The sequence below is a fragment of the Mixophyes fleayi genome, chromosome 5 (genome assembly GCF_038048845.1).
Source record: "Mixophyes fleayi isolate aMixFle1 chromosome 5, aMixFle1.hap1, whole genome shotgun sequence".
Classification (NCBI taxonomy): domain Eukaryota; kingdom Metazoa; phylum Chordata; class Amphibia; order Anura; family Limnodynastidae; genus Mixophyes; species Mixophyes fleayi.
The window spans coordinates 224,864,522-224,880,440 of record NC_134406.1 but is presented as its reverse complement, the minus strand read 5'-3'; the positions used below and the strand labels follow the sequence as shown (position 1 = coordinate 224,880,440).

Genomic DNA, 15,919 nt, shown 5'->3' with positions numbered 1-15,919 from the left:
GAAAAAGATGAAAAGAATATAAAATAAAATGCACAAAAAAATAAAAATAAAAATGTGGGGGATATATAAACCCCCAAAACAAACGTGCCAGCTCCTGCGGGCACTTAGGGGTATATTTACTAAACTGCGGATTTGAGAAAGTGGAGATGTTGTCTATTAGCAACCAATCAGATTCTAGCTGTCATTTTGTAGAATGTACTAAATAAATGACAGCTAGAATCTGATTGGTTGCTATAGGCAACATCTCCACTTTCTCAAATCTGCAGTTTAGTAAATATATCCCATAGTCTAAACTGGAGTAAGTTAGCCTCTAGAAGTATAGCGGGTCATATAGAGGGGGCCAGAGCCCCTCACAACACATCTGTACCCCACTGTACTTCAGTGTGCCCCATAGGATGTGGGAAAAATCAAATGATTGTCTCTAAATTACAGTATACACTGTAACAGACACTGTACCCTGTTTACTGTAAGAGCAATGTGGTTACCAATAACAGCAAATGCTGCATAGGGGACTCACTAGCTATGTACTGGACCAGACAAGCTTCCAAGAATGCAAATGAAAATACAAATACAATAGGACAGAGGGAACAAAGAGAAACGGTGTCCTAAACACAGCCTACTGCAGCTCAAAGCAAACTACGTTGCCTGCAAAGCTCCAACAGATCCATATTTTTATAATACACACTGTCCAAGAGGTTTACACAGTACTTATTTCCAAATTTAGATCTAAATTAGATTATACGTTGCAAGCTCAACTGGACAGGGAAAACACACCAGAAAAATGTGGTATATCGAAAGCCAATTGTACGAATGGATCACAAACTATTAATAAATTATATATAATTGAATCTTAAGCTATTGTGGCAAGAGTACTTTCCCCACCTATGATATCTGAACATGTATCTATGGCCTGGAATGTGTGTATATATTTATCTTTCATATGGTTCACTTCCTGCTTAGTATTTAAGTTATAAACAAAAGATAATCTAGCTACACAAATGTGTTTAGAAAATAAATGGCCTGAACTTAACTCGCTGGTTGTTTAATACGACCCCGTACATAGGGATCAAAGAGCATCGTGCAATAAGATTAACAACAATCTTGTCACATTCTACCTTCATCTAGTTTAATCCCTTCATCGAAGCGAGAGAAGAGCCGGTAGCGCTGGGCCCAGTACTTGGCAAGATGAGGATCCGCTGCAATTTCTGGAGGCAAAGTCTGTGTTTTCCTTTTACTCCTTTTCTTCTTGCTCTTGTCACCAGCTTTAATATGGGAGTCTGTAAGCAGGACACATTATGTAATACAGGCACACTCATTCTATTAGGCATTAGCTAGCATACTGGGCTATATAACTAGTTAATCTGGCATTGGCTACACAACCACATGTTTCTTACATAAGAATATACCCAGAGTACAACTAAACCTACCAACATCCTCTGCCAGCCAATAGCAATAGACTAACAGCCAGCTTGAAAGACACTGGTTACCCAGGCAAGCAGTATGGATGATCAAAACATACTAAGCGTATAAAAGCATTATTTGGTTTCGAAAAGTTTAAAAAAAACAAATACAAACTTTTATTCTCTTCTGCTTCGCCCTGTAGATAATCTGGAATTTCCAGAGAGACAAGTCGTCTTGATGAGAACTTTGTGTTCTCCCTTGGTTGCTGTTCTGTGGCGATTGCATCCACTGAACACCAGATGGTGTTAGAGGTGACTGTAGAGTTTGTCACGTTGCTTTGACTGGTACAGTCTTGCAGATTGGGTTGTACTTCGATATTAATAGGGTCTTGTAGTTCTGATGGTCCATTTATTTCATGATGGTATTGTCCTCCAGAAGGTTTTTCAACATCGGAATATTGTCCATCAGTGGGTTCTTTAACATCAGAACAGTCTAGTCCTTCAGACTCAGAGCTGCTGAAGGTATCCTCAACATCTGCCAAGGAAACCTTTCCATTTATTGCATCCTCAACAGATCCTCGAACTCCTTTCAAAAATGTTTGGACCTAACAATAAATATACAAAAACAATTAAAAATAAATTTATAATTCTCCTCTTTATCAGATCATCACTAGAACGGACATAATAATGAAGGTGACATTATAAACAGTGACATAATGGAACACATTATAATGTACTTTTGTGCAGAAAAAGCCCAAACAAAAGCAAAACGCCCGGTGGCAAGTGATGGGTGTTACAATACACTTCTAATATTACATGGAGACAGGATAATTCAAATTCACTTCATATTATACAGAGCTGCAGGGGATAATCTAAAGCAGGGGTAGGCAACCTGCGGCTCTCCAGGTGTTGTGAAACTACAAATCCCAGCATGCTTTGCCACCTATCTGCTGGTTATCTACTGGCAAAGCATGCTGGGACTTGTAGTTTCACAACACCTGGAGAGCCGCAGGTTGCCTACCCCTGATCTAAAGCATTCAATTCACAGGCTCTCGATATAGCTGTTGTCTTACTAAGAAGGAAAAATACGTCTTCAATGATTTCATTATCTCATATATATTGATTAAATACATTTTTAAAATTTGGTCTGTGACAGAATTAATGAAGCTCCAGGTCAGTTTATTTTTGCAACAGCTCAGCATTGCTTAAAGCCAGGCATAAGTTCTTGTTGTTCCTTGGTCATGTACAGTCCTGAATATAACCAGCTCCTCAGCTTATTGATTTTGCAGAATGGTCTCTAAGATATCAGTTGAGCTTAGTACATGCAGTGTAGTTGGTTCAATTAGATCAGTCCTTCACCTGACTAGTCTGACAGGGTGTTCTCTAAAGCGGTCAGCTGTGACTAAATGTGAATAACGTCGTTATACTTAGATCACTGCTATAACTTGGTGATCTGCCAGAGACTGCTGTGCAATTGTCGCACACCTGGGGCAACAGCTGAATATTCATCTCAGAGTGCTGCCGACTTCTACATAGCTTGTTAGAGGACCCCACCCCTCAAAGCAATGGAGAACTGACCACACATAATTGCCAACCCTGCAGCCCCAAATCCTGACCCATATTAGTCGCAGCAACATATACATCAAAAGCCACAATAATAAACAATAACGTATATTAACAGCAAGAACCTCCTGTACAATACATAACATAGGAACATGTACCCCACATCAGGGGTGGACCTAGTCGGGTGACGTAGATAATGCGGTTTGGCCACGTGGCTTGTGTTAAAACACAGTCAGAGCAGCCAGACAAACCTACTGCCCGATCGCCCACTACTTGATCCGCCACTGCCCCACACACAAACACCTACATATGTCCCAATAGTATAAAAGACAACCACATGCAGAGAATGTATCTCAATGTACTTAACCAGTCATCAGACCATACTGACAAAAACAATATGTTCTATAATAACATAAGATAGTTAGTTCTCAGTGTGCTTTTGACAATTATAAACTTGTATTAGGTTGCAGCCGTCTCTGGTTTCTGTCTCCAAGGTGGGCGTTATTATTAATACAATACTTCTGGAAAGAGAGCTTAGCAGATACGAAGTAGCACTTGTCTGATGGACATTTAATATTGTTTTATTTAAAAAAAAAATATTTCCAGTGATCAGTGTATTTTACAACACAGCCTCGCCGACCTGTGCCCCTTTTTTTGAGATTTGTACCTTGCTTATCGTTTTACTTTTTTTCGGTTTCACTTCTGACTCCTCTGAGAAAAATATGTGTCTGTTCTTAACGTTTACTGGCCTGTGCATGTCGAGGAAGAGAGACCGCTGTCTGACGCCGTTCTCCAGATAGCGCAGGGTCCGGTGTCTGAAATGGGAGATTCCTCCATACCTGTAGTGGTAGGAGGCGACAAGATAGGAAATCAAAATACGTTAATACTTCAGTTGTAGCCTTATCATACAAATTAACATGCAAAAGGAAACATTACAAATATAAACCATTAGACATATGGTAATTCCGTTAAATCAAGCTATTATCCATAGTCTTTCACATTCCAAACAGATGACGATATTCCGAGAAACATAATACAATGTAAATGCTTAGGGCTGCTGCCTTTTGCTGTGTTCAAAAATAAAATAAAATGAAAAAGTAGGTTTCTGAAAAAAATAAAAATACTTAACGTAATCTGTTCCCTGTGCAGTACATCAAACCAGTTTTCTGAGCTATTTATAAGTGGGGGGCAATTTATGCCTTCGTGATCAGATCACATTTCCAATGTGTTCCTTAAACCAAGAATCATCTAATGAATGAGTACCCTAGAGAATCGGGGTCTTATTGTGGCAGATGAGCCTTCCCCCTTGTAGGATAATAAAGTAATCTGAGATTTGTATTGTTATATGAACCATGTAGATGTTAAACTTTGTCCTTACTTCTGTCCTGTACCATGCTTAAGTCCCAAGACAGTGGAGGCTTCGGCAAGCACCTCACATGGGTTCTCTTCTGCGTCCAGCTCGTGACTTTAAAAATATAAAAACACATGTTATGCTCCTAACTGTAATGTATGCCTACTGGAATGACACACAACTACAAAGGGCAGCTAGAATGGTGCATGATCTACAGAGCAAAAACAGACCCGGAAAGACTAAAAGATCTTAGGACGCATAGATTGGAGCAGAGAAGGGAAAGGGGGGACATGATAGAAACTGTCAAATTTATCAAAGGTTTGAAAAAGGTACAGTAGGGAAACATTCTTCAGATAAGGAGAAGTATTAGAACACGAGGACATGCACTGAAACTGGAGGAAAGTTCAGAGGAAATTTGAGAAACAAAAACTACTTCACAGAAAAGGTAGTGGATACGTGGAATAGCCTTCCATCAGAGCAATTGAAACATGCTTGGGATAGACATAAGGTTATCCTTACAAAGGATCATGTAGGGTTTAAGGTTACCATAGGTTAAAAACTGGGCAGAACCAGATGGGCCAAGCGGTTCTCATCTGCCGTCAAATTCTATGTCTCTAAATGGGGTCAATGAAACATTTATTGTACAAGCAATCGCATTGATTAGTATTCACAGTGTAAGTCATCTGTCTGGGCTCAGTGAAGTTGCTCTGTTGCTGGCTATCGGATATACAACTGAAAAAGCAGCGGCTTGGGACAGGAAACTCCTGGTTGACACCAATGAACAGACTACAGTAATTTTAGTTATTTTTCAAGCATTTACATTTTCACTTAAACCTCATATTTGAGGCAAAAATGTTTTACTTTATTCACAAAACGTGCTAATCTCATACACGGAAAATTAAAAACATATAGTAATTACTTTTCTCACGAAGGTTAGGAGTCAGAAAACGCTTAGAAGTTGCTCACAGCTTACTGCCATGTGTGACTGAAAGTTGGACCCATGTCTTTGACTTGGATCACTAAATAAGTAAACTGCGCGGTCAACTTCGCTTTACAAGGAGGGGACACATTGATTCCTGGCATGGTAGCTTTACAGCAGTTTGAGTGCCTGGGGTTTCTTTTCCATTTTAATCTTATTAAGTAAACTGCTCTGTTAAGAGCAATTAGAGTACTGTAACAATTAGAGTAAAGGAACACCATTATTATAACTGGCTTATTGGAGCTTAAATATAAACGTCTTTTAGTGTACATAGTTTTGAACATCTAATAATTATTACAAAGCAGTGTGTGCACCACTCTTCTCCCTGCGCCATGTGCCAAAAATCCTGTTTATTTTTTTTTATTTTTTTTTTTAGAAGAGCTGCACTAAATGTAGGAAACAATTCTTACTCCAAAAATAGACCTCTGTGGTGTCTCTGGGTCTCTTTCTATGTCAGTACTAATGAATATAGAGCCCAATACACAGCTACTATTACGCTGGCCACACATGGGTGGATTGTGCAGCTCAGCCCATGCCCCGAGTGACAGGGTCATTTGATCACCAGAATTTGCTGACGTGTGTAGCTAAACTAGACAAGATCTAACATTCATTGAAGGACTAGTTAGTATGGGCAGAAGACAACCACACACACAAACCAGCAGTAATAATCTTACAGCCACACAGCTCAGTAATTGTGATATCTGCACAACTGCCCAATATTACAGCATGTGGCCATCTTTACTCACATTTGTAAATAACATTGATAACGTAATATTAGTAAAAGGAGAGGGAGGTTTTCTTACCTCCTTTTGATTTTTACTTGTTTGCACTCTGGCGGTTCATCCTCCTCATCATCTTCATCATTGTTACTTGTTGTTTGGAGACTCTGTAGGGTTTGCCCTGAATGCAGCTGTGACGCTTAAAAAAAAAAAAAAGAAAGAAAAACAGGAAGGTGAGAATATTGCAGCTTGTAAAATTTAAGACTTATATTACTTACACTTTAATAATGCTGTAGCTTCCCTCTCAATAATCACTGCCCAACAGACTGAAAGATACCTTGATGCCTTATATACTGGGGTTAATAGTACAAATTCACAAATATATGTAAAAGTTTGAGAGCTTGTCACAACTGAATGTACTTGAGATGGGGCCGACACGATAGAGGAAACATTTTTTATTTCCTACAGTAAGGCTGCTCATACATAGCCAGGACTACTCATTGGCCTGAGCACTTAATAAACCAATGGGTGACCAAACAAGTAGCATCTGTTCACTCAGTGACCAGACACTTGCTAATTAGCCAACCAGAGTTTCCGGACTAGAAGTTGATCCTGGTTGCTTGGCATGTCCATTCATACTGTGGACGTCCAAATTTGTTTATGACTGGGTAACTTAACACTATGTGATGGCCTTTCAGAATGTGAAAGAAGGATAGCTAGAGTGTGAAAGAAGAATAGCTAGCACTCAGGTCTTTTACACATGCAAATATAATGTGAAATAATTATTAGCTATAGAAACTTCTGACTTTTTTTCTGGTTTTCCAGTACAATGTCTGTATTCTACAATGTGAATACCCTGACTTCGGTCAGGGCAGCTTTTATATACATATCTAGAAAGTGCCATCAAAGGTGGTTTGATGGGGTCAGCATATAAGCTTTAAAAACATGCATGTAGACCATAAACCATCTGAAAACATTAGGTCATATAATAAAACTTAGTCCTTATGTGGGTTAGAAGCTTGGTCTATTAGCAGAGGGCACCCGCAGTGGTCACCCATGCCTTGCAGAGCAGGACTGGAGAAAATATAGACTGTCTTCAGTGAGTCCTCCTGCTCAAAGGGCAGGAGATTTGTGTGAAAAATGCATTAGGGAGTATATTTACTAAAGTGCTAGTTTGAAAAAGTGGAGATGTTGCCTATAGCAACCAATCAGATTCTAGCTGTCATTTTGTAGAATATACTAGATAAATGATAACTAGAGTCTGCTATAGGCAACATCTCCACTTTTGCAAACCTGCAGTTTAGTAAATATACCCCTAGGTTGCAGCACTGACAAGGAGCACTTAATAAAAAAAATGTAAAACGTACCATAATATTATATTATTGTTCAAAAACAATAGACATGTAAATGTCAATCTTTAAACTTTCCATAACCTTATCTTTTGCATTGTGTACAGTCTAGCTTTTAAAAATGATAATGCAAAATTGATGTGGTCTTTAATGACAGATATGGCTTTCTTTCAGTAAACAAAATATTGCTATTTTATGGTCCTATTACTGGCTTATAGAATATTTTTTTAAATTACAAGCTTTCAAAACTAGGATTCTCCATCAAGCAAGATACAGTATGGAATATGAAATGCCACACATGTATACACACACACACAAGAACATAACAATATCTTTTACATTGGGTGATGTCAACTTTTGGGATCCCAAATAGGTGTACTTTGCCATTTGCCAGGACAGAAACAAAAGCAAGTCTTCTTTTTAATTTTTCACCTTTTAACCAGTCACGGTCACATAACATTGATACAGGTCTCTACCACAGTTGGTGCCAACAGATCCGAAGTAACAAGGGCCAGTGCTGGGAACTGGATAATGATGAAACCCACCACATAAAGAACATATCATATATATACACATCATAGTTGTGTTCTACAAGTCTCACGCAAACCCTGTCTGAACATAAACAGCATTCTAACAGGGCTCTCTGACCTCGTAGTCTATTTGTGCTACAGACTTTGCGTGTTCTAAAACAAAAAATTTAATAATCATACTATTGTTGCTAATTTTAATAATCACAGAAAACACTGTTTAAGAGAGACTACGCTCGCAAATAATTTGCCAGGATTGCAGGAAGTTAGGAAATAAAAAAAATAAAAAGTCCAGCAGTTAATCACAGGTAGCTTTCTTCCCATTTATAAATTGCTTTAATGGAAAACAGTGCCAAGGCCATTTCCTACTTTTTATTGGCAATAAATTAGCTATTAGTAAAATCAATATGTGCTAATTTTACAGACCTGGCTGGTTTGCAGCAGTATGTCCGCATGATGCATCCCTATCCTCAGACCCGGCATCGTTGGGTTCACTCTGATCAGGATCACAAGGACAATGAGTTTCAATGCTCTCCAGGTTCTGCAACTGATTACTCTCATAAATAACACTTAAAGGTTTACTGTCTTGCTCCGCTTCCTCTATATCAAGATTTATCTCCTTTAGCCCATTTATAACGGCATTACACTGAGCATCGATATCCACTATGGAAGCTAGAGATCCGTGCAGGGTAGAATTTGTGAGCTGTGCATCATCTGCAGTTTGTACTACGGGGTCTTTATCTGCAGAGTCAATGGGTGCAAAGGACCACCCCTGCTGTACCCAGTAGTGAAATTGCTCATAATAGTGCCAGTATGAGTCCTTATAATGTTTAGCCCACTCATCCTTAGTCTCAGGACAGCTCCATGGCTCAGCGTTATTCTGTTCACTTGATGGGTATATTTCTGGGTTCTTAACAACCCAATCCTGCCATAGTAACCCTTGCCCATACTGATTCCAGTAATTTTTCCAACTCTCTCGTGTATCGGGCTCAGCAGATGTTGGTTCCAAAGTGCTTGTACTCTCACTAGGGATTGTGAGGCTGTCTCCACTCTCAGGCTGCTCAATGGTTGTAGGACTATCTTCACAACCAATATCAACGCCTTGTGCCAGTTCTTCCACAGCTTCTTTTATGCTCTTATTTTTATGTTTCTGGCCCTTTGACTTTTTCTTTTTTTTCTTCCAAATTTGAGGTTCCTTCATGTAAGTATCTGGAGGCTAAAACAGACATCAATAAAACACACAATTATTAAATGATCGTACTTCGACAGAAAAACATGGACTACTACATGGGAACCAAACCAGAAATATTTTTTAGGGAGAACTTTCATAAAAAAAATAATTATTGATACATAGATCAATGTGACAATTCAAACAGTTCAATTCTTATATAATATACTATCCAATAACTTTTATTTATTAATGTTTATTTATATAATACTACACAGCACTTTACAATTGGAAACACACAGTACAAAAACAAGACTGGGTATTAGCAGACAAAGAGGCAAGAGGGATCCGCTAGGCAGTTTACGATCTATTGTAAAAGAGGATTGTTGTACTTACCATTAAATCCATTTCTTAGATTCCATTAGAGGCCAATGTAAATCTAGAGGTATAGAGGGCACTGATGCTGGAGTAGGGACTAATTATGGATTCTAAAACAGTTTAAATTCAAGCTCCTCCCCTAATGTAACCCTCCACCAATCGCTCATTTTTTATTTTATTAACTAGAAAGAAAGCTTATAGGATAGAACTGAAATAACCAAATAAACAAGAATAAAACGCAACCTTAAAACGAGTGCAAAAAAAGTGGTGGGAATGCAGTTCCATCCAAATCAGAATCAGAGAAATGGGTTTAATGTCAAGTACAAAAATCCTCTTTTCTCTGTCTACCACTTTGGGGGGCACTGCTAACCTTGGGGACATTATAAAACTGCCAATAGGACAGGGTATACTCAGATACAGCTGTGCATAAAAGTTTCATAAAAAGACAATGAACATTTAGAATTTGGTAAAGGTATGTATGAAGGACCAGGTGGCTGCTAGACACAAATGTTCAACCGAAGGTCCACGCCACGCTGCCCAGGAGGCGCTCACGGATCTGGTAGAAGGGCTGTATTGTTATTTAGAACCGCCATTCCCACAGAGAGATAAGCCTGTTGTACAATGCATTAAAATAGCGATCAACTTTTTGTTGGTGTTTTGTTGCCAACCATCCTCTCGTGTGCGTCAATGAACTAGTATTGATCGTACACAAGGATGACAATCTCTCTACATAAATTCTCAAGGCTCTAACCACATTCAAGCGGAGGAGAGAAACTTCCAAATCTTGGTTGCTGACATTTAGAGAGCACCATGGTCTGGAAGAAATGCTTGACTCACAGGACTTCTTTCATTGTGAAAGACCTACAGCCAATTCAGACACTTCTTGCTGAAGCAATAGACAGTAAAGAAAAAAAATAAAGAACAAAAAAGGGCACTTTCCACGTTAGGAATTTTAAATAGACAGAATCTAGAGGCTTGAATGGCAATGGAAAGGACAAAGTTTATGTCCCATGGTATTCCTGGCATAATGTAGGTGGTGTTTGGACGTGAAGAACTCGCTGAAGGAAAGTCATCCAGAAGAAAGTAGAGAGGAATGAAACCCAAACTTTAAGGGCGGTCAATTTCAGGCTGATATCCATGCAATCCTGTAAGGACAGGAGTCGTGTCAAGTTAAAGGAAGTAGTGTGTCCTTTACACTCACACAAGGCTTCCCCATTCCGTGGTAATTTTTTGAGGAAACTAGTTTCCTGGCCTTGATCATGGTTTGAATGACCTTCTCCAATAGCCTCTTAGCTCTAAGAATTACAACTTCAACAACCACACTTAAGTATTTGTGGTAAAATGGGCCCTGACTTAGAACGTTGTGAAGCTACCTCTAAGAGAAGATATTCTGTCGACATGCTTAGAATGTATGCGTACCAAGATCTTCTTGGACAGACATCTGCTACCAGAAATATTAGGACACCTCTCTTTTGGCCTTCTTTAGTACCGGAGCATGTGTATCGGATGGAAAAGATACAGTGGTCTGTTCTTCCATGAGATGCCTTTGCATCCCTTGAGCTTGCACAGTACCAAGCTACTGTTTGGTTCAGCTTCTAGGCCATAATGTCGACCCCATGTCTCCACTGGTCCCCTGATGGAGGGACCTCAACCTGGGATGAATGGCATGCAGACTGAGGAAGTTGCCTCCCAACTGTCCACCTCAGGGATGAATACTGCATAGATCGCTGGGACATACCGTTCTACATAGCATAATATCTTTGCCATTTCCTTCATCCCTTATATTGTACGCTCCTCTGAGCAGGGCCATCTCTCCTCCTGTTTCCACCACTTCTAACTCTGCTCTCCAGCTACTTAGCCCTCCTCCTCGAGGGTCCTCCACCCCACATCCACTCTCGCTCCCTCCTCCCCCCTGGGGGTCTCCCTGTCTTTCGCGCCCTCCTTCTTGGGCCCCGTTGTTTGCGGATCCTCCCTCCTCCTTCCCCGCCCTCTCTAGCTGTGCATTGAGCTTACTGAGTTGCTGTGCTTACTGTACTGTGCTGTCTCCCATTGTATTGTAATTTGTTTGTCTCTGTATGGCGCTGTGGGCGCCTTATAAATAAAAATTAATAATAATAATAATAATAATAATAATAATCTCCAAAGGGCTCCTCTGACGGTTTATATGCAACACAGAGATGGCATTATCCAACTGTATTCGATTGAGTTGGTCCCTTAAGAGGGACTGCCCTTTCAGCAGAGCGTTTAAAACCGATCTGAGCTCAAGAAAGTTAACGGGGAGCTTTGCCTTCTCTTGGGACCAAAGTCCCTGTAGTCAGAGGTTCAACGTCACCTCCCTGCAAGCTGGCAACTGTGGTCAGAAAGGTTCAGTCACAGATAGTGAACATTGCTGAGATTTTGTCTCTTCAGCCACCACAGAAGTGACTGATGAGTTGGTGGTGACAGTTTGAAGAACTCTGTTGCCAAATGAGGGTTAGACTTTGACCACCTGGTCAGAAGCACGATACTATTATTCCCATTAGCGTCATGCAATGGAGGACCGATACCGGTTTAAGAGATAAGAGCGTTTTCACCTGTTTCTTAATCTTTTCCTCTGGTAAAAAGACATCTGATGTTGAAAAGGACCCCCAGAAAAATCATGTGCTGGGATGAGACCAGACTGGACATTTGCTAGTTTATTACCCAGTCATGTGATTTCAATGTTTCCGCTGTCATCTGCAAAAGGGTCAAGAGAAGAGATACAGAACTCGCTTTTATCAGAAGGTCATCCAGGTATGGTAAGACCTTTTTTGACCTTAAAAGTCCTGCCATGACTTTCGTGAATACCCTTGGTGTTGTGGCGAGAATGATGGGCAGAGCTCTGAACTGATACTGCAAACCAGAGGAGGCTGCTATGTCCCTCCCAGATTGGGATCTTTTATATCCCTGGAGGCAAGAGATTCATCTCGCTCCATGGCACCGATGACCGATTAAAATGACTCCATCCTGAATCTGTCCACTGGCAGATGACCATTTAGGGATTTCAGGTTAAGGGTGGGTTTAAAAATCAATTCTGGATTCTGTACAATAAATAGGTATGAGCAATAACCCAAACCCTCCCGCTCTTATGGGACAGGGACAATGATTCCCAACAACATTGGGAACTGGAGAGCCCACTGAAAGGTCAACCTCGTTGTCCCATCTCTTGGCAGGACCGTGGAAAGACCTGTCTGGGTGAAGGACATAATAGATTACCTCTTTCTATAATGTTCTGACAGACAAATCCGAAAAAGATCTGTTCCATGAGTCACAAGAAAAAGGCTTCCACTACAGATTTATTGTAGGTGGGGAAAAACCTTATTATCTGTCAGCAGGTTTGGTACCTGGATGGTTGCCCGGCCAAGCCTGCTTATTTCTTTTGGGACCATCAAGTGGGGCAAAGGAATGGCCCCTTGAAGTACCTCTTGTTTTCCCCCCAAAAAAAACCAAAAAAGGGCCACATTACTGGATTTTGCTTTTGGAGCATTAACTGGGAGGAAAGATGTATTTTCTCCTGCAGCCTGAGAGATAATCCTGACCACTTCTGGGTTGAAGAGGACATTCCCATCAAATGGTAAAGCTTTCATTGTCCTTTTGGACTCCATGCCTGCTATCCAAGAGCTAAGCCACAGTGCGAGTTTGGCCGAGACCAGCATCAAAGACTGCATCTCCTAATTATGCAAACGCTTCCTTTATATGGATTCATTAAAGGCAGCAATTCTAAACTGGAAATCCCAGATTGTATACCCTCATTTGCTCTGCTTAGACCACTTTTCTACCACTTTATTTACCCACGGGACCATTAAAATTGGTCTGAGCAATGTGACTGATGAGACAAAGATAGATTTCAAAACCTCATCTATACAGTCTTTCAAGGGAGCAGCAATAGGAATAGGAATAGTGATGGATTTAGCAAGGAAATGTAATGGGGGCGTCCACTCTTGGCAAGATCCCCCATTTACCAGCATTTTCTTTCGAGAAGGTATTGAACCAAAACCTCCATGAAACCATTTTCCTTTTGAACAAGGAAACATCAGGTTCCTCCGGATTCTGAATATTGAGGGCTTGTCGAACTGATAACAACAGCTCCTTGACACCCTGCCAGTTAAATTGGTCATCCTCCCATCCTGTCAGATCCTGATAGAGTCCCCTGGAATCTTACTTTCCTCCTGAGAGGATGGTTCAGATCCAAAATCCCCTAGAAATGGACCTGAGTGATAACATCCTTGTTGGAGAGATTGTTGGTGACCCAGTTATCCAACAAGCCTCATAAGCGTCAGACAATCATGCCAAACCCTGTAATGACTTGGTTTGGGACCCAAGGAGGCTCCTGGACTACTGCTAAAGGGCCTGGTACCCTTTGAGTCAAAACTTCCTGAGTAGAGGATCCACTGCTGGAGTCAAACCGTGGGAAAAAGTAAGAGGGATGCATTCACTTATTTACATAGGACGTGCTGTGCTGCATGCCTTGTCAGTTCCACTACGAATTGAGCCATCGACTTTGTCCAGGGGTTCCACCATCTCAGTTGTGTGAACGCTGACATGCATGGACCTTGGTCCTTCATCTCACAAGCCCCCTTTCAGGGAACTGGTTCTGAACGTCCATTTGGAACATATGAAATATATATAGACCCCCCCTTGCGTATGAAAGTAGTCCCTTTTTCTGACATCATCGAGAGAGATAAACTGTAGAACACAACCTAGTGCAGTAGCAGGTAAAATATTATATACAGCAGCAGGGAACCTAACATCGCAGAGGGCAGCACTTCGTCTAACACATACACCTTTCTAACACCTAAAACTAAAAAATTTTTCCATTTCTAGCATAAAAGTAGTGAAAAATACTTTTCCAGATGCATAGCAATGTTCACATAATACAGCAAGCACAGCCACAGTAGGTGGTGTATGTATCTATAGCCACTTTATGGAATTAGAATCTTTCAGATCACGTTAAAAAAAGAAAAATAGACTTGCTAGAAAACTTCACCTTTTACATTTCAGTGAACATCCTCTTTTTTGCAAAATGTTGGCACTAGTACTTAAAGTACCAGAACATTAGGCTCCAAATGAAGTACTATAAACCCCGCCTATAATATGTGCACATATAGTACATTAGCAGTAGTTGCATAACAAAAATATAAAAATAAAAACAGGAAGAAAACCTAACCACAAAGTTCTTCTCAAATGACGATCCACCAAATTGCATCGGAAGACCCATTTGCAGCATGAGCTCAGCTTCGGAGTCCAGCTCCTCTTTCTCATCAGAAGGATCAGAGACAATAGGGATTGCTGGGAGAGCTATAGACACCACCTCCTCTTCCTCCTCCTCATCACAATCTGCAATGTGATCAAATAAATTGCAGCTAAGCTATGCGACTCAAACCACAGTTTAATACATCAACCCTGTATTCTAGCCTTATTTTGTTTAAACTTTATTACATTTTTCACCATACATTTCGTATGAGACACAAACTTACATTACAATGTAGTTTTTCATCAATAAAAGTGAAATAAGAACACACTGTAAGAAGGGTCAAACAAGGAGCTCTTCCATAACTCAAACAATATTAATGTATCAGATCATCCATTCCCGTAATCTAAAGTGGTTACCATGTGGGACTAAAGTTAAAAGTGCTGTAGACCAAACTGAACTGAGGATGGAGATGTGAAGTGAGCTTAAACAAGGAAAGTGGGGTAGGTGAAGGGGGAGGGTAGACGGAATAGGATGAAGAAAACTGCATTTGACCTTAAAGTGAGGAAGGTTCGACCTAGCCTATAACGACTAGAACCTAACTATAGACCTAGAACACAATAATTATCCACGCCCGAGGATTATAGGCAAGGGGAGATGTTTCATTTTAGCGCTTACGTCTGGCACCCAGGTCTCCCCTGTGTCGTTGCCTACTGGTTCCCATGGCCGGTGGGATAGAAGCAAACTGTTTTATACAATTCAGAAACTTTAAAGCCTAGCCATCTAAACGAAGTGTTGTAGAAGTTTTTGCACTTATCCCCTGCAACTGACATAATATCCTTCATATTCAAATAAAATTCTAATTTAAAGAACCAGTCAGACAACGTAGGCGGAGAGGAGGATCTCCAACTAATGGGGATCATTGCCTTGGTGGTATTATTAAGGTTTTTTTTTTCAACCATTCCCACCAGGCCCTACTGAGCATTTCCAGTAGGAATTAGGCAGCCCTGGAAACATCCTATTCCAAATATGTGGGCACTTAGGCCAACGAGAGAGCAATTTAAACCTTTTTTCAAATACACACACGTTTGGGGAGCTTGCATGCGTCATCTGAAAGATTTTGACCCATTTCTAATCACCTAGTGTATATTCAGATTCCTTCTCCCATGCCTCTGTATATCAAGGGAGTGAACTATATGTGTTTTCTATAATGAGCTTACACAGTCCAGATATTGTATGCTTCGGATTTTGGGGAGTTATCATAGCTGTTCAATAG

The 15,919-nt window shown here is 40.4% G+C and overlaps 1 protein-coding gene across 4 annotated transcripts in view; it reads right to left on the bottom strand.

The window, feature by feature from the left end:
* Window positions 1-15,919, bottom strand: part of TGS1 (trimethylguanosine synthase 1) — a 52,881-nt gene that overhangs the window by 29,357 nt on the left and 7,605 nt on the right. For 3 of the 4 annotated variants that reach the window (XM_075213525.1, XM_075213527.1, XM_075213526.1), the window contains exons 4-10: window positions 14,620-14,789; window positions 8,315-9,104; window positions 6,097-6,211; window positions 4,342-4,428; window positions 3,631-3,802; window positions 1,576-2,005; window positions 1,116-1,277 (exon numbers count right to left, since the gene is read on the bottom strand). In XM_075213525.1, coding sequence (XP_075069626.1) covers window positions 1,116-1,277; window positions 1,576-2,005; window positions 3,631-3,802; window positions 4,342-4,428; window positions 6,097-6,211; window positions 8,315-9,104; window positions 14,620-14,789 — 1,926 coding nt within the window. The remainder of the gene's footprint in view (window positions 1-1,115; window positions 1,278-1,575; window positions 2,006-3,630; window positions 3,803-4,341; window positions 4,429-6,096; window positions 6,212-8,314; window positions 9,105-14,619; window positions 14,790-15,919) is intronic. The other variant, XM_075213528.1, reaches the window with a different exon arrangement.